The sequence below is a fragment of the Nematolebias whitei genome, chromosome 11, assembly GCF_014905685.2.
Source record: "Nematolebias whitei isolate Nwh7 chromosome 11, NemWhi1, whole genome shotgun sequence".
NCBI lineage: Eukaryota > Metazoa > Chordata > Actinopteri > Cyprinodontiformes > Rivulidae > Nematolebias > Nematolebias whitei.
The window spans coordinates 21,786,105-21,813,078 of NC_056508.1; the positions used below are offsets into that span (position 1 = coordinate 21,786,105).

A 26,974-nucleotide genomic window follows, 5' to 3' on the forward strand; every position below is an offset into this window, starting at 1 on the left:
GGTATGCATGCTCAGAGCTCTGGGACCTCACCTCTGAGCTCAGCTCCTCTTCATGTCCAGGACCAGGATGTGATGATTGGACAGAACGATCTTTCTGTAAATCAATGAATGGCTCAGTAAATTCCATGTTGCTAATTATTCTCTTACTTTTAATGTAATATTAATGCAAATAAATGAACTCCGAATCCTCTTAGTTAAGCAGGAAGTGTTATGCTGGAGGGTTTTAATGTACAGCGTGCACAACTGTCCCCCTCTAGTGGAGGTTCTGGGTACAACATCCCACCAAAACTCGTGTGCAGCTCTTCCTGTGTTGTGTTTGTGGGTCCTGTGGGGGGTGTTGCTGCGGAAGTTCTGCTAACCTTGCCAAATTCACTATCCGGCCGTCCTGAGTCCCTGTCGGAGGACTTGCCGCTGGTGAGGCTGTCCAAAGAGTGGCAGGAAGTGGCTTCAAACAGAGCTTCGTACGGGCTCTCCTCCTCGGGGTCGGGGGCGAACCCTGAGATCAGCTCGGTCACCCTCTCCAGTTCAGCTGTAAAACAAATCACAAATAAGAAAAGTTAAAACAACATTACTGTACCTGGATGGGAAAAAAACATGAACAATAAAAACATTGTCATTTTCCTTTCCAGTTAGAACCAGGGCCGACTTTTTCTCTCCCAGTAAAACCTGATCAGGATCTAAACATCTAACTAACACAGTGCCATGGCTCCTGTCTTCCACAGCCACTTAAATCAGTGGTTCTCAAATTGGGGACCCCGGACCCCTGCAGGTCCACAAGCTTGTAGGACCACCAAAATATAAAATAAAATAAATAAATAAATACATTTTCTTTTAACAAGCACATAGATGTTTAATAACCTGTTAAAATGCACCAAAATGCAGGAAATCGCATCTACTTTATTCAAAATTTTCTGGGGGAGGACGTCCCTCACCTGCAATTTGTGTTTTGGAATTGATCAGTTTACAAATTGATCCCAGTTACTGGTCTGACTACTGCTGTTCTGATTCTGTTCAGTTTTATGTAGAGTTTTCTGTAATAATTTGAAGAAGTGACAACACATTTATGTTCATTATGTGAATAGGTAAAGTTTTAAACTGATTTTTGATTCTGTTCATTTTCTCAAAACTGTAATGTTTGGAAGTTGAAATCATAAATGTTGTTAATTAAGTGCGTCTTGAATGAAAAATACTCCATGTTTAAAAGTATAAAGATTGTATTGACACTATTAAAGAACAGGTCTTAAGTATTTATGCTACACAAATATTCCCATTGCATTAAAGAGACATATTGAAGAAAACTATTTAAGGGTTATGAGGGGGGTCCCTGAACCCAAAAAGTTTGAGAACCCCTGATTCACGTTCACCTTTAAGACACATGCGGTCTTGCTCGTTTGGACTTATTTAAAGAACATTTGGTAAGTCTCACCCTTCTTTCTTGGGCTGGTACTCTCCTGGGGTGGAGGGATGGGTGGAGGTGGTAGGTCAATGGTGGGGGGTTTTCCAAACATGTGACCTGCAACAAGCACAAAGATTGTATCACTATAAAATCCAGCGGTACTTTCCCTGCAGCTCCCTGGAGTGCGTTTTGTTTTTACCATGAATAAGAGCAGCTATTTCTCTGCTTTTCTTAGAGGGCATGTCTTTGACAGTGTCCAGCGCTGTCAGGCCCTTCTGGTCGACGATGTTTACGTCGATTCCTGGCAAATAACGACAAGAAGTCAGTCCAGACAGAAGACCTGAGTGTGAGCCGCAACAGAGGTTCGTGCAGCGCTGAGCTCTGACCTGCACTGAGAAGTTTCTGCACAACGTCTCTCTTCCCAAACAGAGCCGCTTCGTGGAGGGCACTGCCTTTCTCTGTCTGCGCAGAAACAAACAAAAACAAATCCTAAACATAACGTCCAGAGTTTGAACAACGGAAGACCACACGTTCTAAATGTGACCCGCAAAAAGTGAAAACGCTAAGTCTTGTTTCAACTCCGACACTTGATAAACATAAATCCTTTGATAAACAGGGTTTGGCAACCACCGGATTTATGCCAGCTACACAGCCGGCAATTATGTGGCTGGGGAGGAAAAGTCAATTATTTTCCAGCTCACAGGGCCACGCTAATTAAAACCTGCAGGATGCAGGGCCTAAAGGATGCAGCACAGATCCCACATCCTCGATTCAAAGGAAAGCAGGCAGAAAGAGAGGAGCGTGCATCCAGACAGACGGGAGGCACAGTTTGATACAGAGACGGAGCCTAAGGGTCCACCAAGGTGGAGGTTAGCTACGTCTAATGTCAGAGCTTTGGTGAGGCGTAGGGGCAGGAAGTGCTGCAGGTGCAAAATAAGATAGCCATCATGATCTGAGCCACGACGGAAGTTTTCAGCTTAACACGCACCTCGTAGTTGATGTCCATGCCTGCGCCCAGAAGCACCTCCACCACAGGGAGGTGTCCGTTCCGAGAGGCCAGGTGGAGAGGCGTGTGTTTCTTGGTGTTGCAGTTGAGCAGGTTGGGGTGAGCGCTGAGCAGCAGCTTCACCACGTCCAGTCGGCCGTACAGCGCTGCCAGGTCCAGCGGCGTCTCGAACTTGTTGTTCCTCATGGTGGGGTCGGTCAGCTCCTCCAGCAGGAGGCGCACCACTCGGGTGTGGCCGTACTGGGAGGCGCAGTGCAGCGGCGTCTCGTTGTCGTTGTTCTGTTGGAGGCCAGTATGACTGGGTGAGACGCAGCCACGCACACACAAATACTGCAGGTACAGGGCGTATAATAAGGGATGTAACCAAACAAACAGTTTTATTAATGAACGAGTGAAGAGAGGTGAGAGAGCGAACCAGTGAGAGCAGAGAGCCCACCACAGTAGCAGGTTAAAAGGGTCATGAAAGAAGCCACACCACAACGAGACACACAGAAGGACGGGACAGGTCTGAGAGGAGGACCACACTGTGCAGGGACTAATGAGGACAAAGCTCCAGGGACTGCAGGGCGATGCACAAACAGGTGGCCATTGGTCCGATTAATTCAAGAAACTTTTGTTTTTGCTCATCGATTACTACAGTACAAGTACTTCCACAAACAGTAAATCCAAGTGAGTGAGGTATTTCCTGTGTAACTGGAGAAAGACTGCTGCAAACTGACAGAAAGGCTAAACTTGTTGCTTTACACAAAGTAGTGAGTTCTGGTCGAGGCGATGCAAAGTAGAGGCTATGGCTGCCTCAGTGGAGTCGACGGGGGAGAGGGTGGGCCCCAGAAACCATCTTATCACCAGCAAACTGGTTGGTCCACTATGGGAGTGTGCTGCTTGAGTTTGTTTGCGGCTCCTCGGACTGATGAAGTCCTTTGGATGAAGGACGAAACGTCTCAACAAACAAACAAAGAAACCACTCAGATGACCTGACTGAACTTTGTTGGAAAGTAGTGTCTTCTCTTATTTCTTGTTGATTTTTTTAAATGCATTGATTGTTAAGTCAATTAAATCTAACCAATGACTTATGAATCTAGTAACCTGTTGTTATTATTATTAACCTATTCATTTTTCAACCAATTAATCAGCTGATGTTTGCCAATTCTGTGTTTTTAAAGTCAGCAGGCTTTGGCGGCCATCTTGAAATGGGCTGGCTCCAAAAATTAACCAGTTCTTGATGAACATTCAGTGATTATTTTCTATAAGCTTTATTAATATACTCCAGTGGTTTGTGTGATATTTTACTAACCGACAGACAGAGTTGACTCCAACATGTAATGGCAACACTTTCAATAAACATCTTGAGCAAATAGTTTGTGTTCACGTTATATGTTAGGGGTCAGTCTCAGCTTTGACCAAACCAAATTTGACTGTTGTAGCCATTTTTTGTGTTTACTAAGGTCAATGGGCTGTGGCAGCCATCTTGAATCAGGTTGATTCCAGAAGATAATCCGCTGTAGAGGTACATTTAATGATTAGCGTCTGCAGCTTTCATTAAAACTGGCCCAATGGTTCATGAGATATTTTGCTAAAAGAAAAATCCTTTCAACATCCTTTCCTTTCAACATTTGTGAGGTTTTAGATGTGAACACAACTCAATATGTAACCAGGAGATCCAAACACAAAGCTGATGTGAAGACAGCTCACTCCACCGCTTTATACCATACTTTCTGCCGTACACGTCACCTCGCCGCATAAGTCGCATCAGCCCAAATATGTCTAATAAAGTGGGAAAAAACATAAATATGTCACCTCGCCGTATCAGTCGCATCTACTATACGTCACCTCTAACCACCTGGAAATGTGGGTCGATGTGCCAAAAATCGATTGGCTGTCCAATGGCGGCCGCAGGAGCGTGCACAGGAGGACTTTAACAAGAATTTAACAAGATTGACACTTAAAAACAATTATTTGTTTGCTCGACATTATAGTAAAGTTGTGTCTCAGTTGAACTTTTCCTTAATAAATGCACTTTAATGGTCAAATCAGCTGCATTTCGCCTGGGAACGCAGCGAAATGCAGCTGATTTGACGTTTGCTCCAGGAGTTCCAGAGCGAGACGAAGGTGGCTTTTTATGGCAAGCCAAGTGTCTCATTAATAGCCACTTTTATACCTACTAATGAGACACTTGGCTTGCCATATAATTCGAGCGCCCTCTAGCAGCTGAAAATGATAGTGTTCAATATTTTCCAAGTCAGAATGAATGAAATTGTCAGATCTCAGCCAAAAATTAAGTTATAAATATGGGGGGGGGAAAAAACACAAGCTGTTTCGCTGTATAAGTTGCAGGACGTGCTAATTTATGCAAAAAGGTGCGACTTATACAGCGAAAAGTATGGCGATTAAAGCAGGAAACCTTCTGAAACAAGAAAACACAGCAGTTTGTGTAAAACTGTGACACTAACGGCTCATGTCTTGAGGCAAATGAAGCAGAGCTGGCTGACTCAGAGTAACCTAAATAATTTGGCCTCTTACATAATACCACCGATTTGCTGAAAAAGTAACGTAAACAGCCCAAAGTGCACTCCTTTAATATTAGCCTGAGAGGGATTAGTGTTCTCTTAATAACTCATCCAGAAGCAACGATTTTAAAATATCTGAAAAGATTTGTTTTAACCTTCCTCTACGTCTGCAGGGCAGGGAATTAAAGGAGCTCCGATAAAGGAGCAATTAAAGCAGCAATTAGAACATAAACTCGCTCATTAAGTGCTGCTTATTGGATGTGATGACTCACATGCAGCAGCAGGATCGATGTCTGTTAGACACGGGGACACGTCCAGGACTGCTGCTGATCTCTAACCTGAGCCTCCAGCAGGGGGCAAACATGACTCAAAGGAGGATACGAGTCTGGACTGTGCTGCAACTTGTACTATCTGCCAAACACTGAGTGAATATGAAACAGAGCAATCACTGCTCTCAGTCAGACATGAGAGGCATGTCATTCCTGAAACTTTAGAAACAGGACCTGTTTAACGTCCTTATCTCTACAGGAAGGTTATTTACAGATGGGTGTGGCAGAAAAAGCCTGCTATTGTGGAGCCACATGCTCCGAGAGGCAGTCATTCCAGACACAGAAACCACGTTACAAAAGGCGGAGCGCTGGTGTGAGAAGTTCTCACCGGGACAGGGACGATGCCAGTTTGGGAGACTCCCCGAGGAGCGTGCCAGCTGTGCCACAGAGAGGACTGAGGGGGCTGTTTGTTGTGAAAATTTCACAAAATCTCAATGCCAGATGGACTCAGCAGGTATCTGCATGTGCTGTTAGAGAGAACGAAAGGGGATTGAACTCTGCTGGCAAAGCAGGTCGCAGTGAGCAGGCAGACAGGAGGTGGGAAACAAAACGACACCTGCCTGTCAAAAGGAGGCTCCGAGTGGACAAAACAACTCATGAATAAAGAGAGACTTGTGTTTTCGCTGCTTGGGTGGTTCTGCCAGTTGGATTTGCAACATGTTTGCTTTTATGCTCGTCTCTGGTTCAAACTGAACACAAACACGCATGCACGGAAATACGAGAAAAAGGGGGGTTTTTTTGTTCATCCGTGACACACCACTGAGCATTCGTCACAGTTTTGTGGAAGAGATTTACTCTGAGTTTCTTAAGATAACTTCAGCAGAAAAACACGGATGCTGCAATCACAGCAGCATGATTCACTTCCTGCACATTTTCTGCCTCAGTAATAATCCAAGTCAGTCGAGCATCCCATGATTTTCAGTGTCCCTTTACCTTTATTTGATGGCTGTGGTAGAGATAAAAATAGAAAACACAAGGTGAAACGTTAGCATGAGCGGCATCCATTCTTAAAAACATAAATTTAAAAAAAAGAGACATAGGAAATGAAATATGTTCCTGTAACATGAAGTAATATTTATCCAAAATAGTCAACAGCTGCAAAAAGACACCATTTGGCCACATACTCTGACCCGAGTGCTTTGGATCACCAAGTGTCTCTTTGCCAACGTGACAGCCAGGGCACCGCAGCAATGTGTCGGCCAGCAGCTGATCATATTAACCATGGCTGAGAGGTTCTGTGACTCACTGATGGGGAACAAGCGCAACGCCGAGCTGAGCCTCCTTTGATGTGAGCAATGCTTAGCATGTTATTCACACGGAGCTTTCCCACTGCAGGGCTGAAATATACCCAATACCTTAACATGTCGGGGTGAAAATGTGGTTGTTCAGTTTGATGTTTCTGCATTGAATATATATTACCTCTGTGGCAGACAAATCATAATTATTAGGCCTGGCGAGATAAAAAATAAATCAATTAATCGCATGATAAATGAAAATTATCGGCCTCATTTTCATTTATCGGCTTTATCGTTTCTTTGTGTCTCTCTTTCTACTGAAGACACTGGATGACAAAAGGCTCAACTCGGTGCTCTTCACTGACCCCTCCCTTTCTCTTTAAAATCCATTTTAACCGCCCAAAACTGCGCTTTTGGACCGTTAAAAGCTGAGAAGCTAAGCTACGAGTTAAGCTATCAGGTCAACCTTGGGAACCTTTGTCTTGTTGAAGCTCCAAAATTTGTGTAAAAAGTTGTTTTTCTCTGCAAAAAGAAGATGAGAACTTGTTTACTGATTTCTTATTAAAAGCGTTGTGTGATAAATGCTATGCTAAAGAGCTCAAAACACACCGAGCGTCCGCCATTTGAGAACCGGAAAAAAAGGAAGGAGAGACAGCCCATGTCACGTCAAGGGGCCTCCCTCCCATTTTTTTTTAAAGAGACACGCTGCTCGCTCCCTCGCTATCCATCCTCCGGTGCAAACAGTCTTATATTGCCATCCAGTTGTCAAAAAAGGTACTACACACAAAACAAATTACCAACATTTCTTCTTAAATTTGACAATAATTACTAATTATTGTCAAATTTCAAACAATATTATCGTTTATCGCAATCATTTCTGAGACAATTAATCACCCAGGAAAATTTGTTATCGTGACAGACCTAATAATTACCTAAACTCAAATTGTCCAAATATACTAAAATTTGAGCTAGGTTTTCAAAATATAACTCAACTGTTGATCAAGACCAGGTTGTTGGATTTTGGAGTTTCTGTTGTGCAGAAATAAAATAATCAAATAATAATAAAAGTGTCTGTTATCAGGTTTCCTGACAATCTGCTAACTAGTTTTAAAAGTTTCATAGTGTTTCATACAAATAAACATTTGCATCACTTTCAATTTCAAATTATTAACAATATTTACTCCAGCAGAGAGTGCAGAAATGTCATAATAAGCAGCATCAAAGTGCTACAGCTGGCTGCTGCCGCCCCAATTTAAAGTTAAAATAAGCATCGAGTTTCATGTTTCGAACAACGTCATGTAAAATTGACAGCTATGTGGGTTTTTATAACAGCATTCACATGAACCGCTATGACATTTTTAAGATTGGAGTTATTTTAAGAGGACGGCAGTCCACGGTGGTCTTGGCCCCGCTAAGACTAGCCGTTAGCTCGTCACTTTGGTCAGAATTAAACTTTAATCTTCAACCGACCTATGATAACGGTTGTTCACAATGGTTCCAGTGAACCCACATCAGCAGATCTGAACAATCCCTTTAAAGTCAGGACTTTTCTAAAATACAATCTTACTTTTTTCATTCAACCTTTATTTATACAGGTTGGTCTCACTGAGTCACAAGGACTCATTTACAAGAGAGACCTGATTTAGACAAACCAAAGACAGGGCAGTCTTCTTTTGATGAAGCTGCTTCTGTTGCTACAAACATGAATCAAGAACTTTACTTTGGGGCTTCGTTGATCCGGTCTTGATAGACTTATGCGTGTGATCGTCTACAAACTGCCAATGGGCTACAATGTTCTTGCAGGTTCCCTTGATACCTTAAAGCATATTACACACCACAAACTGAGAATGATGTCTGCTGGTCTACCACCACTGGGGAGGCTCTCGATGGTCTTGATCGTCCTCATCTGACTGTCTCTGGAGTCCAAAGTTAAAATGTTTTTAGAACCTTTTATCCAATCTGACATGCTTCCACAATTTGCGTCCTCGATGTTTTTACTTGGTGCCATGATACATTTCTACAAACACAGAGTTTTGTGAAGATCGATGATTGAAAGATGTCTCTTTGATAAAATCACGTCAAAACTCAACTACACGTCATCCTTTTAACTGAAGATGATGAATAACGTATAACCTTTCATCTGCAAATTTGACAAGTTTGTGGTTTTATATTTTGCAGACAAATAAAACAAATCAGTTTGCTAAATAAATTACTGGTTAGTCTTATTTGGTTAGTGTATGCTGAGACCCTGTTCAGATGTCTTCTGTACATTTTCCAACATTTAACTCATCCAGCAGCTTATAAGTTTGGCCCCTGCTAAGACTAGCCATTAGCTTGTTCAAGCAAGACTTTTCTTTATTTCTTGATAACTTTGTTGCTACTTCTGGTCCTAGGCTGTATTTTTCCTGCTGTTTGCAAATATTTCCCTATTTCTACCTCTTAGCTTTCAATTTTTATTTGTGCCTTTATTCACACAACTGTAAGCATCTTTTTTTTGTTTTGCTAATTACCGGTACTGCTTTTTTTTTGTTGCACATTTTAGCTTTTTTAACCAAATGTCAACCTTTTTCTGCATTTTTCACATTATTTATTTATTTATTTATTTGTTTATTCATTTCCTTTTTGAGCTTCTTGCAGCTTCATCTTGCAAATGTTTAGCTATATATGTATTTCAAGTAAACTCTTGCTTTTGAAGCAACTTTCAGCAAAATCCTCCACACTGCACAGCGTTCACACTGCATTTTCAAACTCTGGCATTAACGTGCTCAAATAATGAAAACTAAAACATCCACACCGTTTTCTGTTATTTACTTTCCTCACAGGACTCTTATTATTATATAAGTAGGATTCCCATCCAATACTTCAGTACATGAGCTTTATCTTCTCTTTACATCCTAGGCCATGTGAGCAGTCAAATAATCATGTAAGAGGCCGACCTTTCGTGTCCATTACACAAAGTGGCAGCGATGACTCAGCCTTGCTGGGAAAAGACATCATGCAATCATATGTCAGTTAGGACTTCCTGGATGATGCGAAATCTTTATGAAAATCAGGTCTGTACTGTAGCACGGCGGAAGGCAGAAAATCTGATCTGAACCTTTGTGCATATCAAAAAGAAGAGATTAACATGTCCACTGATGCAGGCTGATAACGCCAACCACTGGAGCATCTGGAGCTTAGAATCCATTGTGGTGTTACAACGCTGCAGAACACTTTGAGGGGAGGGAGAGGGAGGCAAGCAGGCGTGGTGATGGAGAGGGAGGAAGATGTTACAACTTTGGGATGGGAGATGCTATTAGGGCTTGACTGGCGACCTCGGCCACGTGACGCGCTGGCTGGCAGCAGAGCGAGGCAGCGGTTACATCAGCCTGGCCCCTGGTGGTGGTAGTAGAAGTGCTGGGTGGTGGCGATGGAGGGAGGTGGAGGGCGGGGTGGAGGAGAGCAGCTGTTGCAGCTTGTATGCCAAAGGGCTGCTTGTGCTCGGCGCATGACAGAGTCCTTGTTCAGTGAATGGAATCCTGCTAGTTTCTGCGTTTACACAGAATTATGGATCAGGGAATCCTGCACAAGAGCCTGATCACTCTGGGTCAGTAACTGATCCACAATGATGCTGATATGAATTTTATTTTATTTTATTTTATTGAGAAACTTCACCAACATTCTCACTTTTCATATCCAGTTTTCTTCTGTACGTTTTTTGGTGCGTAACTCGTTTTCAAGGTTTTTTTGCTAATTCAACAATTCACAAATCAAAAAGTTTAGCGCATTTAAATACATTCCTGCTATGACTTTTTGTATTTGTGCAATTTTAACTTTTTGACATATTTAGATTTTTCAGCTTTTGTTTCATCATTGAAAATGAATGGAGCTCTCTTCACATCCTTCAAACTCTTTGTGATGTTTCACACCTTTTACTGCTCATTTCAACTTCTTCACCTAAATACAACATTTTTCTGCTTTTTGTTTTTCTGAATTTCACATTTGTACTTCCTTCTACTAATTTCAGCCTTTTTCTTTAGCTTTTTCAGCTAGTCTATTTTGGGACAAATTTCAGCTTTTTTCAGTTCATTTCAGTTAATCTTGTGCTAATTTCAGATTTTTTTGTAATCTATTCAGCCTCTTTCTGTTTATTTCAGCTAACTGCTCATTTCTGCTTTATTCAGCTTTACCGGTATTTTATTTTTAACCCATTTTTTGCTGTTTTCCTGCTGTTTTTTTTTTATTTATTTTCCTGCTCTCAGCCAATGTCAGTTGTTCAAATTCAACTCATGTTAACAGTTTAGTGATGAATAATTTTTGTTAACCTGGTTCCAACTTCTTCAGCAGCTTTCAGCAAAAAGCATTCACCCTGCATTTTCTCAGGAAATGTAATTTCTCTACTTTTATTTTAAATTGCTTAGTTTGCATTATTAGCAATTGTGTAGAGAGAGTAAGGCTAACTAGCTGCAGTGGCCATGTTGAACTGCCTGGATTCCAAAAATGAATTAGTTGTAGATGTACTTCTAATGATGTGATGACTTTCTAAGAGTTTCACTGAAATCCATCCAGTGGTTCATGAGACGTGAGCAGAGTTGACTCCAACAGTGAAAGGCAAAGCTTTAAACACAGACAGTGCTCAGACCACAAGTCAAGGATCAGCTACCACCACCACAAATTTTATCTCAATATCTGTGACGTTAACAGATTATATCACTTTCTGGTTGTTTTACTGGAATCTGTTCAGTGATTCCTGAGATACTTTTCTACTGATACAGACATAGATGTTTGAAATATTTCAAGAATTACCCCACTTCAAAGCTTTTCAGAAAGCTTTTCTACAACTGCATGCATCTGGAATTAAAAAAACAATTGTCACCACATCACCCCATATTCTGGGTAATAGTATTTGGAGATTTTGGACTTTGATAATGAATCCTTATTCTAACACGTCACACATTCCTATGTAAACAAGCTTTGCAGTTCTGTAATAAGACAAATGTCTAACTGGCTTCCTGCCATGGACTGCAAGTCTCTGAGCAGACAACTTTTGTTTCCATCCATTTTACAGACTTCTCTCCTCTGTCATAGTCATTCCTCCATTTAATTAAGAGGGAGATGTTCCAGTAGATTCTCTAAGTTTCTTTTTTTCAGTAACAAACAGCTCTCACTGACAGAGAAGCTGCTCTCTAAAATCTACAAATGGGACATTATTATAATGGATAAATGCTCGTCCTTCTGGCAGATACCAGGATGTTTCTTCAGGGGTTCTTCCAACACTTTCTGGCACAACTGAAACAAGAGGACGTCCATCAGGGTGAGCAGGCAGCAGACGAAGGAGAAGGAGGCATATACGATGTGTTGAAGAGACCAGAGACAGACAGGAGGGATAAATGAGCGAGCTATCACACTGCAAACACTGACTGGCAGCAGGCAGGAAGGGGAACTTTGTTCTGCTTGATAGTGAAGTGACTGGAGTGTAGAAAACAACTGCAGCCGTCAGGAAGCCTTCTCTGTGTCCTTCAACTGAGCTCATCCAAGCTTTGATCTGCCATAAGCAAACATATTTTATATGTCGTATTAAACATGGATCTTTTGCAGATCAAAACTTCTAATGTAGATGCAAGACATGATTCCAGCTGGGACAACAACTTCTTCTATGGTCTTACCAGTGTTGTTACATTTGACGCTACACCAGGGACATTCAACTAAATTGCTTAGTGGGTCGTATTTACAGAGAAACCAACAGCTCAGGGGCCAGACAGCCGACAATAATGTCTTCATGAGTCTGAGCTCCACAGTGGACTGGATGTGACTCCCTGCCCAGCATTGCATCTTTTTGTCAATGCATTTCCTGCATGTTACCTTTATACAGAAAATGTTGCTAAGCTTGCATTAGTCTAACTGCTTCCTGGATAAGGATTAAAGGGAGCTGGACCAATCCAGGATTTCTTTAGTGTCTGCCATGAGAACTAGCTCCCTCCCTCACCACTGTAAGTGTACAGAACTACAGCTTCACTCCACCAGGTCACTCACCATCACTGTAGGACCAATAAACTGTGACACTGTTACTATGACAACATCCCATCACTCTGTCCCCTCAGCAGACTGAGCTGGGGGGGGGGGGAGCTGAGAGGTGGGAAACTTGCAACGCCCCCTCCCCCTCACACACACACACACACACACACACACACACACACACACACACACACACACACACACACACACACACACACACTCACCCAGACAGGCACAGCATGGCAATCTCGCTTTGAAGCTGATGCAAAGAGACTGGTACACTGGAAACCTCCCAGCCTCCTCTCCCCCCTCCTCCTGCTCTTGATTTGTCGCTCCGGTCCTGGAGTGTGATGTGAGGCGAGGAAGGATGAGTCCCGCCCACTCCATCACATGATGCCATAAACTACAGCCAGCCACAGCATCATCACACTCTCTTTCCTGATTTATTTACAACAGAAGATTAAATATTCATGCTCACGACCAGGTAGGAGCACCTAAAGAATCTGCGTGGTGTTAAGACATCATTTTCAATCTCTTTTGTTGGATAATGCATCACAAGAAAAAAAAAAAAAAAAAAAAAAATATATATATATATATATACTGTATATATACACATACAGTGCATCTGGAAAGTATTCACAGCGCTTCACTTTTTCCACATTTTATGTTACAGATTTATTCCAAATTGTATTAAATTAATTTCTTTCCTCAAAATTCTACACACAATTCTCCACTATGACAATATGAAAAAATATTGTTAATTTATTAAAAATCTAAACTAAGAATCACATTAACGTAAGTATTCTCAGCCTTTGCCATGAAGTTCAAAATTGAGCTCAGATGCATCCTGTTTCCACTGATCATCCTTGAGATGTTTCTACAAATTAAACGAAGTCCACCTGTGGTAAACCAGCTGATTGGACCTGATTTAGAAAGGCAGACACCTGCCTATAAAAGGTCCCACAGTTGAGAGTGGATGTCAGGGAGCAAACACCAAGCATGAAGTCAAAGGAATCGTCTGTAGACCTCCGAGACAGGATTGTGTTGAGGCTCAAATCTGGGGAAGGATACAGAAAAATTTCATCTGAAGGTCCCAGTGAGCTCAGTGACCTCCATCATTCATAAATGGAAGAAGTATGGAACCACTAGGACTCTTCCTAGAGCTGACCGACTGTTTAAACTGAGCAATCAGGGAGAAGGACTTTAGTCAGGGAGGTGGAACCAACCAAGAACCTGGTGGTCACTATGTCAGAGCTTCAGCGTTCCTCTGTGGAGAGAGGAGAACCTTCCATGAGGGCAACCATCTCTGCAGCAATCTACCAATCAGGACTGTATGGTGGAGTAGCCAGATGAAAGCCATTCCTTAATAAAAAGGCACATAGCAGTCTGTCTGGAGTTTGCCAAAAGGAACCAGGACTCTCAGACCATAGGAAACAAGATTCTCTGGTCTGACGAGACAATGATTGAACTCTCCCTCAGCTCAAATCTTTTTGGGCCTGAATGCAACTCTAGTGTGACTGCCAGGCATCATGTTCGGAGGAAACCGGTCCAATAGCATTGCTACAGTGAATAATGGTGGTGGCAGCATCATGCTATGGGGATGTTTCTCAGCAGCAGGAACTGACAGATTAGTCAGGATAGAGTGAAAGATGAATATCGTACAACAATGTACAGAGACATCCTGCATGAAAACCTGCTCCAGAGCGCTCTTGACCTCAGACTGGGGTGACAGTTCATTTTTCAGCAAAACGACCCAAAACACATGGCCAAGATGGCCAAGCTCTAAAAGGAGTGGCTTTAGGATCACTCTGTGAATGTCCTGGAAGAGAGTCCAGACTTGAATCTGATTGAACATTTCTGGAGATATCTGAAAATGGATGCACAGACGTCTCCTATCCAACCTGATGGAACTAGAGAATTTCTGCAAAGAAGAATGGGACAAACTATCTTGTCAATTGTGATTGAATTAGTGTACAGATGCATTGCTGTGATTGGAGGACGACAGCGAGGAGCTAAACGAGGATTAGGCTGCCTGAAGAGAGATGCTAAACGAGCTGTGGAAGTGATGACATCAGCTTCCACTCACTCTGCGCTTCCCAACCAGCCACAGCTGACCTTCTGTCACTCGTTAACATCAGATCAAGTAGTTGTAAATAGTTTTGTGAGGAATTTGTAGAGGTGAGCTGCCACTTTATTTTTAAGACCCTTCTGTTTTTCGTTAGCTTAGGTGAAGGAAGAGACCTGTGTTTTGGTTAATTTTATTTTTCCTCAGGTACAAGAAAAATAATGGTGATAGATTGTTTTGCTTGATGTTTTGGCCTGGGCTCACCCTGAAGTTGGTAAGACTCCAAAAAGTCCATACATTTCACTACTGTAAATAAAACCACTGTTCTAACATATACCCTTGACTCTGTGGCTGCTTGGGTGGTGCAGAAGGTGGAGTCGCTCATATTTAATTACATCCCAGTGGCTGTGTCTGTGCCAGGTTGTAACAGGTGGATCAACAAAGTATTAAGCAAAGGCTGGGAATACTTACTAAAATGTGATTTCTTAGTTGTTTATTTTTACTAAATGAGCAAAAATCTCAAAAAAAATATTGTTTCACATCTCATAAAGGAGTATTGTGTGTAGAATTTTGAGGAAAACGATTAATTTAATACAATTTGGAATAAGGCTATAACAAAACAAAATGTGGAAAAAGTGAAGCTCTGTGAATAATTTCCAGATGCACTGAATATATATGTATATATTAAAAAACAACTGTGGGAGAGTTCCCACTCTGGCTCGCAATGGTAGCAGTTTTAGTACCGTAATTTCCGGTGTATAAGTCGCTCCAGAGTATAAGTCCCATCAGTCAAAAAAAGCATCACGAAGAGGGAAAAAACATATATAAGTCGCTTCGGCGTACAAGTCGCATTTATTATGCGTCACCGCTGACCCGTCAAGTTTATTATGCATTTATTTAATGGTCAAAGCAGCTTCATTTCGCCTGGGTGGTGCGGTGCCATCCATCCATCCATCGTGGCCGGAGCTGCTAGCTCTCCAGCATTCCTCCTCTTGCACCAGCTGAGTGAAGCGAGTGCGCATGGGAGGACTCACTGTTGAAGTTCTTTGAAATTTAAAGCGTCAGTCAAAAATTGTGTTTTGAATATTGAAAAAAAGTATATGTTGCTTCGGCGTATAAGACGCAGAACTGACAAATCTTTGCAAAAAAAAACCTGCGACTTATCCGCCGGAAAATATGGTATTTGACTGCTAAGAAGATTAGTCCCAGGGAAAAGTTGACAATATACAGTACAAAAAAGCTACAGGCCTCAATGGGCTTTTGGCTTCATCAGTGGGGAAAAAAAACAGATCACAAAACAGCGTGCATGTTCCCGCACTGTTCATTGCACTAAATGTGAAAGTGAAACTGTCACTTCATGTAGAAAGAGTATAACTGTGACTTCCCTGTGCAGCAAAATGTAACAAGAGCTGCTTCCAGTAGTCACAGCAGTCACAGAGTATTCTGCTGCACTTAGCTAGTTGCTAAAAGGCCCAAAACAACAATGTAACGTGCAAGTAATGTTTCATGCCAACAGCAATGTTATGGTATGTATTCTAAAATGGTCAAGTTTGCCAGAGTTTCTTCTTTCTGCAGGTCATTTTAGAAGCCACCAGAGAGGATCATCTGCGCCATCTTGTCCCATCTGAACTAGTCTGCACATCTTCCTTCACTGCTTTAGCAAACCTTCTCGATTGTCTTCCTCTTTCTCTACTTCCTGCAAGCAACATGTTTTGTTCAATAAAGTGTCCACTGTCTCTCAGCTATACATGTCCAAACCATCTCAGCTTTAACTTCGTCTCCAAACTTGAACCATCTCTGATTTTTCTAATGCTGTCCAATTTGTTACCCCCTTCAGTGAAAATCCTGATGTTTTCATCTCTGAAAAGGAATGTACTCTGAATAGGAGTGTAATTCTTAGTGGGGAAAACATTTTGTTTGGGACTCTTCAGACTGATGAAGCCCTTCGGATGGAGGGCGAAACGTCTCTCAACAAAAAAAAGGAATTGTCCCGATGACCTGAATGACCATTGTTGGATTTTTTACCTGGATTATTGAGCATGAATCTTGATGTTTTCATCTCTGCCATCTTCAGCTCCTCCAGTCTTTTCTTTAGTGCAACCCTCTACTAAACATACAGTATAGAACATTTCACTTCTTTCTTGTAAACCTGCCCTTTCACTCTTGCAGATATCCTTCTGTCACAAATCTCACACAACACTCATCTCCATCCACTCCACCCCGCCTGCCTTCCCTTCTTCACCTCTTTTGTCCACTAAAAAGAGGCGAAGAAGAGGTGTTGACACCAGGTCCTTAAACTCTTGCACCTTTAGTTCTACTCCTTGCAGCTTCACTGTTCCACCTTTCTCCCATTGGTAGCCAACATGTTTCAAAATGCACCAGTGTTAAAAACTTATTTTTTCCTTTCCTGTGTTTTAAATTACTTATAAGATACCAGAATCAAATTATATTTGAGGGTTGTGTTTTTGTTCCTCATCTTGCTTCAATACTCTCCCTCTTCAAACATCCACGTCTCCAGACTCTCTTCCACCTGCTCCCTACTCTCACTACAAACAAACATTGCAGACTAGCACTCAGCTCAAAAATACTACCCAGCGTCAGTATAAACATTTTGAAATCATGATCGATGATGCAAAGGAAATATCTGAAGGCTGTTTGTATTGTTAAAAAGACCCAACATGATATATTTGTGTCAACAAGCCTATTTTAGATCATGAAAATTAAATAACTTAAATCATCTTCAGTAGCTTTTGTGTAAGTTCTATAATTCCCAATCAACAGACCGGTTCTACAAGAGCAGCCATGCCTCCTGCATTGAACATAACATTGCATTTAACTGAAGCTCATACTCAAACATGGAAAGAAGACGGGGGAACAGAGATCAACTGATAGCGAGTGAAATTAAAAGCCTCCTCGTATCTCTGCAGCAGAAGAACCCCCCGAGCGGCAGCAGCAAGCACAGCAAGCCAACACAGCAGAAAAGCAAAGACACGCTTCAGAAGGAAATGCTTTCAGCAGCACTGTGTACACACCTTGGCATTAATATAGGGGTCAAAGGGCCCACAGCGTTTGAACTCTTTATGCTCTACAGAGCTCTGGAAGGGAGGAAGAGCAGATAGGTCGATGGGTTTTGGTTCAGACAAGCAATGAACAAATAAGTGATGATCATAAATGAGTCGAACTAAAGAAAAAAGAGATAAAAAATGAGTTAATGAACAATCAGATGTCATGAACAAGAAGGGAGAAATGACACAAAATGAGTCATGTGGTTGCGGTTGTTCAATAAAAGACGTGATGGTTGCATTTGAAGAGCTCAGAATGGGTCATTTCTCCTCATTAAAAAATAAACAGAGCAGGCCAGAGATGGTTGAATGGCTGTCTGTGCATTAGGCACCCTAACTTAATATCAGAGATGAGAGTTAAAACTGTTAAAATGGTTAGAGGAAATGAGAGCTTGTCACACTAGCACAGCGTCAAAGGGCTTCAAGTATCACATTGTCAAAGGAGAAGTCAGCCTCATGGTGCACGGAGCTTAAAGCACTATTGCATTCTTCTTTTTACCGGTCCACCTCTGAATACAGATTGTGCCATGCTCCAAAAAAAAAAAAAAAAAAAAGATTTAGATTCAAAGGATCTGAATGAAATTAATCAGTTTTATTATAATTACTGACTAAAACCTTAACTGTCACTGTGACACTGAGACTGCTAAGCTGCTGCCACAACGCACTAATGCGTCTCCTGAAGACAAAATGGAAAAAGACAAAGTCTGGTCAACACTGACATCATGTTTAAATGTAGAAGTGGCCAAAAGAAACAGATCCACTTGAGCACCAAAGGCATGAAGCAGACCTGCTCGTTGAGCTTGGGGTGTGAGGGTCCCTGGTGAATGAGAAGCTTTACGATGTGCTCGTCTCCCTTCCACGCAGCCAGATGGAGAGGGTAGCAGCCCTTGTTGTCGGCAATGTTGGTCAAGGCCTCGTTCCGTAGCAGCGCCTCCACTATGTCGCTGAGGGTGAACAAAGACGCAGGATGAGTCAGAATCATTAGGAAACATGCTAATGAATACACACAGAGGATCAATAGATTTAGCCTAAGAGAGGAAACTTCATGTCACATGGATGGAGTGTGATCAACAAAAAGGAAGCAGGGTGTTTCATCAACATCCATGATTTCAGATATCTGCAGATTATGAGCTGAATTCACCAAAAGGATTTGACGGCATTAATTTATGAGCATTTGTCCCGTTATGTAATGCACCGCTCTGTTTTGAGGTCTACAAAATAAATGGATAGGGCAAGGAGCCCTGATCTGCTCGTGAAAAAGATTAGTATTTTTAGATGGATCTATTAAAACGTGTTTCTTTGTTCGGTAACCTGTAGCATTTTATTGTTCCCAGAAAGAAATGTGACGTTGCCAAAGTTGGAACCAACATTAAAATTTTTACCAAAATTAGTCATCTGGATCAACCTACAGATAGAGTTCATGCTCTTTTGAGGCTTGAAAAAAACATTTGGGTTTAACCAAATTCTGAAATTATTTAAACTTAACTTAAGTGTAAAGCACCACACAACACACGACCACACTACCATGTCATAATTTAATAAACAAAACTAAAGCCAAAAGTGTCCAGCAGCATGTAGAACCACCTTTGGCAACATAATTTGACGTAGCCAGTTCTAAATGACTATCAGTCTCTCACATTGTTGTGGAAGAATTTAGCTCACTTTATCCAACAGTGCTTTAGTTTGCAGATATTTGTCTCTGCACAGCTCTCTTTAGGTCCAGTCACAGCATTTTAATCAGGCTGAGCTCTGAGCTTTGGACCACTGAAACCTTTCGATTATTTTCTTTGTTAGCTGCTCTGTTGTAGATTTGTTGCTGTGTTTGGATTGTTGTTTTGTTGCATCATGACCCAGTCTGGTCCAAGCTTCCCTTGTCAGACAGATGTCCTCCTATCTGACTCTAAACTACTTTGGTATCATCCTAAATTTAAACCCTTAACCTGCTAACTGGGCCTGCAGAGTCTGATACGGGGATTTGGGGTTTTCTAAAAGTACAGCACGGTCTGACCTTGGGGTGAATTTGCTGAGAGGTCCACTCCTAAGGCAAGTGGCAATGATCTTGAGGATGGATTTAGTTTTTCCCACAAACAGCTTTTCCATTTTGGTTTCTTTTGTTGTTGTTGTTGTTGTTTGTAAATTAATAAATAATGACACTGTAGAATCTGTCTGTGATGAACTGGAGACCTGTCCAAGGTGTCCCCGCCTCTTACACAGTGATGGCCGGACATGGACACCAGTGACCCCCGGGACCCGAAAAGGAAAAAACGGGTAAAGATGATGGATGGATGGATGGATGGATGGATGATTGGATGGATGGATGGATGGATGGATGGATGATTGGATGGATGGATGATTGGATGGATGATTGGATGATTGGATGGATGATTGGATGATTGGATGATTGGATGGCTGGATGATTGGATGGATGATTGGATGGATGGATGATTGGATGATTGGATGGATGGATGGATGATTGGATGATTGGATGGATGATTGGATGGATGGATGGATGGATGGATGGATGGATGATTGGACGGATGGATGAATGGATGGATGGATGGAGAATCTGTTATTTTTATACAGCTGAGGTTAGATTTGAACATTCTTAGAACCTGGTAAGTCCAAATAATTTTCGTTATGTCCTGAAACACATGAGAACTGAAAGATTGTGGACCTTATTTGTTCCATGAGTATACTCTGATTAGATCAGTCAAGTGCTTTTAGAGGACTGTTTTGTTTCGAGCAAATATATAAGCAAACCGAAAAATTTAAGACGCGATCAAATGATTCAATTTCTCTGCAAAAAGCAATTTATAGCAAACAATACACAGATTACAGAGACGACGAATTTTAATAGACAGACAAATGACTGTGAAAAGCCTTGAAATTAGAAATGGTTTATTGATCAAAAGATTAAGGATGCACAAAGGTTAGTCAGATGTGATGTTGTCGTAGTAAACTGGTTGGCATCTATTTATTTCTAATTTTATTTAATATCAGTTGATAATATGAGGAAAAGTGTGTTATTCTGGGAGAAACAGACCACAAAATCCTTCGCTCTGCTTTATGGATTCCCTCACTTAGTAAATATGTGCAATGAGCAGATAACTAAAAAGCACAGGAATAAGTGTGCACACTTCACTGTTGAACAAATTCTGTTGGAAGACAAAATATATATATAAAAGTTCCAGACAGCAAAAAGATGTACCTGTGTCCGTTGAGGGCGGCGTGGTGCAGAGGCGTGTATCCAGTGCTGTCCACACAATTCACATTGGGGCCTCTCCAGATACTGTTAGGTGCAGAAAAGAGTTATTTTTTTAACACATGCAAAACACAACAGATCCCACCGAACACACGCTAATAGCTATGCTTTAGTAACAGCTCAAACTCTGGGTGTGACTGCCTCTGATCTGATTGCTATCTCATGGCTTCAGTTTCACCCAGCAGCTAGATTGCATCATCACCCAACTTCACCTGAGTACAGGTGGGGTCGTACATTCTTCCACATTTTCCTGTGACATGAGAAATGACAAGCCGTTGAGCTGATAGCACTAAAAACCAGAAAGGTGAGGAAGAAAATGTTGTTGCCCGTCTTTCGTCTTTTGGCGGCAGGCGATAACAAGCTCAAAGGGTGAAGTGTGAAGTAGGCCAGCATCAGTCCAACTCTTTCATTCTCTTGTTCTGAATTTAGCCGTCAGCTTTGACTGGTTTGTTTCTTTTAATTTGCAAAAAGATCCGCAATGAAGGGGGGGGGGGGGTGATAACAGAAGGGAGAGGGACGGAGAGCGAGAGTAATTTAAGAAGCTAAAGGATGTCTGGTTAGAGAACGGGATGTGAAGCACTCTGAAAGACCTCGACACATCCTAAATAAATCATGTGATTCAGAAATCCCAGCACGACTGAACCACATATCCCAGACCAGAGTCATCTGCTGCACAGAAACAGGACTGGAGAAAAAAAAAATAAGCTGGGAATACAAAGAATCTATTATGAATGCAGTTTCTTTTTAAGGCTGAACACATTTTTTCTTTTATTTAAACTGCTGATATTTATTTTCCATATGTCATAAAAAAAAAGTTCTCGAAGACTAAGAAAAATATTCACAAGACTATGATCCCATTCAGTGTTACCAGATGGAATTTAAACAAAACAGCAGACATGCTGTGTAAATACTGAGTGCTATTTATTGACTGCTGAAAATTGTTGAAGTTTAGACTGAATTGTTCGATCAAAACCAAGCTAAAGTTTGCTAAATACTGTAAATCCTAAAAGCAGCTAAATTAGTTGCTAAAAGTAGCAGAAAGGTAAGGTTAAATTTAGCAAAGCAGTTCGACAAACCCCTAAAATGGATTTTCAATAGCTTTTAGTCAAAACTGTCAAACCACAGCTAAGTTAAAAAGAGCAAATAGCTATTTTGTCTTTTTATCTATTTAAGATAAAGGGGAAAAAAATAGCAAAATGGTCTATACTAGCAAAGCATTAGCCAGAAGTTAAAACTAGCTGAACAATAGCTCAAAGCACAAATTAGCAAAACAAAAGATAAAAGCCCAAATGAGCAAGACAATAGATAAAATAAGCTAAAACAAGTAAAACATTAGCTAAAAGTTCTAAATTGCTAAACAACCGTTAAATAAAAAAAGTATGGTTTCAAGAGTTTTTCATGAATTTGTAAAAGTTAAAAGTACAGTTCAAGAAATATCTGAAACAATAAACAGAAGAACAGTGATCGCTGACTCAGCATTGACACATTGAAAGCACGTGTTGGGTTCAAATCTCTGGATATGGGCACCAGTAAACCCCCCCCCATGACCCGAAAAGGAAATGGGTAAAAATTATCTATGGATGGCTTGATGGCCGGACGGACGGATGGCAATCCGTGAATCATTGCATATTGCCCCGTGCCTTGCATGCCGAGTTTTAAACTAAGATTATTTCATAATGAGAAAGGTTGAAGTCGTGGCCATTTAGGTCAAAACTTCAAAATGACAATATGCTCAGTTCACATACGATGATGTGTTAGCTCTCAGAGTATGTGTTGAGGATGATGCTCATCTGTTACCACACCAAATTTTAGCTCAGTATCTCTTAAATTAGGTGAGTTTGGACTCATTTCAGTTTGGCTAATTTCAATTAGCTGTGGCGGCCATCTTCAATTAGGATGTACGAGTAGAAATTGTCTCTAGGTGAGAGTGAGAGAGTGAATGGTTGTTCGTCTTGTTTGTCTCTGTGTGTCCATGTGATGGACTGGAGACCTGTCCAATGTCTCGCACAGTGATGGCTGGACATGGGCACCAGTGACCCCCGCGAATATGGATAGTAGAGGCACATCCAACGACTACTTCCTGTGCGTTTCTGTAAAATGTCTTAATAGATATTTTGCTTACACACACAAATTAGCAACAAAAAAAAAAATCACTCTTTTGCCTTCTGCAGCCTGACTAAGGTTTGTGTCCTCACATCTGCATGAGTACCAACGTGTGACTTTGCCTCACAAACACACAAAGTTCCAGTTTTGTTTGTCATCGTAACAAACCCCCCCCCCCCCCTAAAGTACATTTCCCTTTATAGCTCTCAGAGAAGCCTGCAATTACGCAGTCAGAGCCGTCTCATTAAATAAGTGTCTTGTATGGGTCCGTAGGCTGCAGAACAATGAGCCTGACGAAGCAAACACATACACACACAGATGCACCACTCTCTCTATTCCTAACATCAGCCCTTTATTTCCTGCTACAGACCTTCTGGGTCCCACCTCAACAGTGGGGGCAGCCATGCACCATCAAAAACAGCTCAGAGGAAAGATGTAATGGAAGGAAAACGCTGATAAATTGCTGTTAGAGAGGGGGCAAACGTTTGAGTTACAATTATGACAGCTCTTAGGGAATCACACATACTGTCGACACTTCCTCTAAATGATGTAAAGAGCACTGTAGCACAGCTTTGTCTGGTAATACACTGCAAAAAGACAGAAACAGACCTCCGGTTTGCTGTCCCAGATATAAGTTATGTAACTACTGAGAGCAAATCCCCTCTGCCACACAAACATTAACATAAACACAAACAGGATACTATAGCATAAATCAGCTATAGGGCCATAATAACTAGAGCAATAAGAGATGATGCACAAAATAACCATGACTTTGTTTATTTTGGTCTGAGTAAGACCACCAGATTATGTGTTCAATGTACCTTACAACTGATTCCTATACAAATAAAAAAGGAAATAAATAAATAAAGGTCTATAATGCAGGTCTTTCTTGTAAATGAGTCCTCGAGGCTCAATGAGACTAACCTGTATAAATAAAGCTTCAAATCAGCAGTGTAATCCCAAAAACACACCACAGAACAGAACAAGAAAAAGAACAAACACAAAAACATTCCCATTCCATATGTTGCTGGAGTATCTGAACAGCTCAGAAGGATATCCTGATGCATGCTCAATAATCCAGGTTAAAAAAAAAAAATCTAAAAAAGTTAAGTCTGGTCCTCTGGACAGGTTCAAAAAAACAAACAAAAAAAATTGTAGAAACGTTTCAGAAGCTCACATCGGAAGGATTTTCTTCAACTCACAACATTTCAAATCTCTTAACAGAGGCTAGTCCATCCCAAGGAGAAACCTCACACCCAAGCTGCGTGCTGTGGTGTCTGTAGTGTAGTGAGGAATGTAAAACAAGTTTTAGGTTATATAAATTGCTCTGGACAATATTGAAGGCTGATTGTAAAAGGCTGAGTGCTTTGCTTGGTGTTGAAGAAGCACAATATACAACGGCGTCGTCAGCATAAAAATGAAGTGTTGCATGTAGTATATTGTAATCCAAACAGTTAATATAAATAAAAAAGTAGTGGACTCAAAACCCATCCTTGAGGCACCCCTTTAAGTTATTTTGATTGAGGTGGAGGTAAGATCTTGAACTTGAACACACTGAGATCTGTTTGTCAAGTAATTTTCAAACCAATCACCTGACTGTTTTGATAGTCACATATTAAAAAGCCTTTGCGTCATATTTTGATCAGCAGTGTCGAAGGCTTTTGACAGGTCCATAAAGTGCTGCACAACGTTGTCTGTTATCTAAAAAGCCAATAACATCATTAACATTTTAAAGCAGCTGTTGTAGTGCTGTACCATTTCCTAAATCCAGATTGAAAATTTGACAAAATGTTAAATGTTATTTGCTGTTAGAAAACTCCCAGATTTAAAATCATATTGAGTTCTGTGCACTGAAACTGGACCAGGATTAGATTCAACATTACCAGAAATCAGAAGCAATAAAATGATCAGAAACCTGTGCTTCATCGTGTCAGTATGAGTGGTATGATTTTTTTTTTACATGTAAAGAAAATAGAAATAGACCACTTGTTAGAAGAAACAGTAAGACTGGATTTTTTTGTAAGACCAGAATACAAAACAAACTACTGGCATCCAGATCCCCCTGATCAAGGCCATTAACAAATGGGTGGGAGGAAAATTAATACATGATTTTTAATAAGAAATGCACGTGCCTCTATCCTTTTGGAGGAAAAATGTGTGGTCACAAATAGATTAACCACCAATGTGAAAACCTTCCAACCTGATCCTGGCCTAGTGAGAAAGCTTAACTAGTACCTTGGTCTGGTGGATGGTGGTGAAGCCTAGGCTAGGTCCAGTGATTTGTGGTGGACGCCTGAAGATTAGGCTTGTCCAGTCTGTGAAATCTCTCAACCACTGGTTATGGTTATATTTCCTGATCAAACGTTTTCCAGCTGTTTGAGCTCAGGTGATAAATTCTTGTTATCCCAGTTTGCTGAGAGATTTCCTCTGATATGGTTTGGAGTGAGCTGCTGAAATGGGAATGTTGTTACAAGAAAACTTAGAGAGATAACAGACTATAAACCTTAAATTTAGGAATTTTAAATCTCAATTGACTGTGACTGCCATCTTAAATGGTATTTACACCAAATAATAATCATTTGTAAATGTGTATTTAATAATTACTTGCTGTAAGTTTCATAAAAAGTTATTTTGTGGTTTATGAGACAGTTTTTCTAGCAGGTATTTTACTAACACTAATACAATATAATTATCCACTTTCACTTTTCTGTGGCAGGCAATAATAAAAATGACAAGTTTTATATATTGCCACAAAAAAAATCACAAGGCTGACTGCAAGAATTCTTGAAATTTACAGTTAGCAGCTAAATGCCAGAAAAGAGGCTACAATTCATAGACATTTTTCTAATTGGTCTTTTTTATAAGTCATGACTGTCATGCAATTCAAAAATGCTTCTCAGTTGGCAAAATGACCATTGTGTCATATCTACCTCGTGACCAATCAGGAGCGTAACACATCACAAAGCACACACACTGCTGACATGACATCACAACTTTAATCAGGGACATGGCTGTTCATTAATCCTATCTGAAGCAGGGCGACTCAACATTTCATTACATTTCCTCCTCTCAGTATTTCAGCTTGCTGCCAGCAGCAGCAGCAGCTTTGGATGCTGCAAAAGTCTTTCATCCTATGAGCATTTTGGCAGCAAAGCACCCGGGGGCGTGAGTCGCACTGGTGCTTCAGAATCCACTTCATCCTCTTACTACAGCTCACAGTCAACCTGAACCCGGGACGAGGCTTAGACCTGCAGCAGGGTAATGGGCAAAGCAGAATGGATTTGCTTTGGGAGGGGGCACATTCATGGGAACTGACTGAGGAATTCCTGTTTGAAAGGCTGAGCTAATCCTTAATTTGCCTGAGGGAACATCAACGGAATGAAGCTGCTGTAGAATGGGATTCTGAGTGGTTGTAGTTCTGTTTTACAAAGTCCAGTCAGTATGAGAATTGGAACTATGATGATCCAACTTATGTGCTGCGTGCTTTCATTTGCACAGATAAGTCACCCAAACAGAAGAGATGTCTTAAGATTTCCAAAAGATGAATTTTGCCTGAGGCATAAATCTCTTGTATGTCCCACCACGTTCCCTGAGGTCAGCGGACCAGTTGCTCCGTGCTCCACAGTTCCAGGAACTTGTCTTAAGCGCAGAGGTGACAGGGCCTTCTCTGTAGCAGGACCAAGACTTTGGAACGAGTTACCTCTGCTTGTCAGACAGGCCCCCTCCCTCTCGGTTTTCAAATCCCGTTTAAAAACCCACTACTATTCAGTAGCTTTCAACACCAGAGGATCTGTATTTTGAACCTGTATGCTCCACAATGGTTAGTCGTCATATTTATTATCTGCATCGTTTTTATGTCTATATTCTGATTTACTTCATTTTGTATATTGTTTTGTGCGTTGTCTGTTGTTCTGTCTGTACAGCACTTTGGTTGGCCCTGTCGCTGTTTTAAGTGCTCTATAAATAAAATGGTATGGTATGGTATGGTATGGTATGGTATGGTATGGTATGGTAT

At 41.1% G+C, this 26,974-nt stretch overlaps 1 protein-coding gene across 1 annotated transcript in view; it reads right to left on the minus strand.

Moving 5' to 3' along the window:
* Positions 1-26,974, minus strand: part of LOC119417533 (ankyrin repeat and SAM domain-containing protein 1A) — a 102,573-nt gene that overhangs the window by 55,531 nt on the left and 20,068 nt on the right. Inside the window, exons 2-10 of the mRNA XM_037684757.1 lie at positions 20,803-20,883; positions 18,382-18,538; positions 17,565-17,627; positions 2,385-2,681; positions 1,783-1,858; positions 1,596-1,697; positions 1,427-1,513; positions 360-529; positions 32-94 (exon numbers count right to left, since the gene is read on the minus strand). Of these exons, the coding sequence (XP_037540685.1) occupies positions 32-94; positions 360-529; positions 1,427-1,513; positions 1,596-1,697; positions 1,783-1,858; positions 2,385-2,681; positions 17,565-17,627; positions 18,382-18,538; positions 20,803-20,883 (1,096 nt within the window). The remainder of the gene's footprint in view (positions 1-31; positions 95-359; positions 530-1,426; positions 1,514-1,595; positions 1,698-1,782; positions 1,859-2,384; positions 2,682-17,564; positions 17,628-18,381; positions 18,539-20,802; positions 20,884-26,974) is intronic.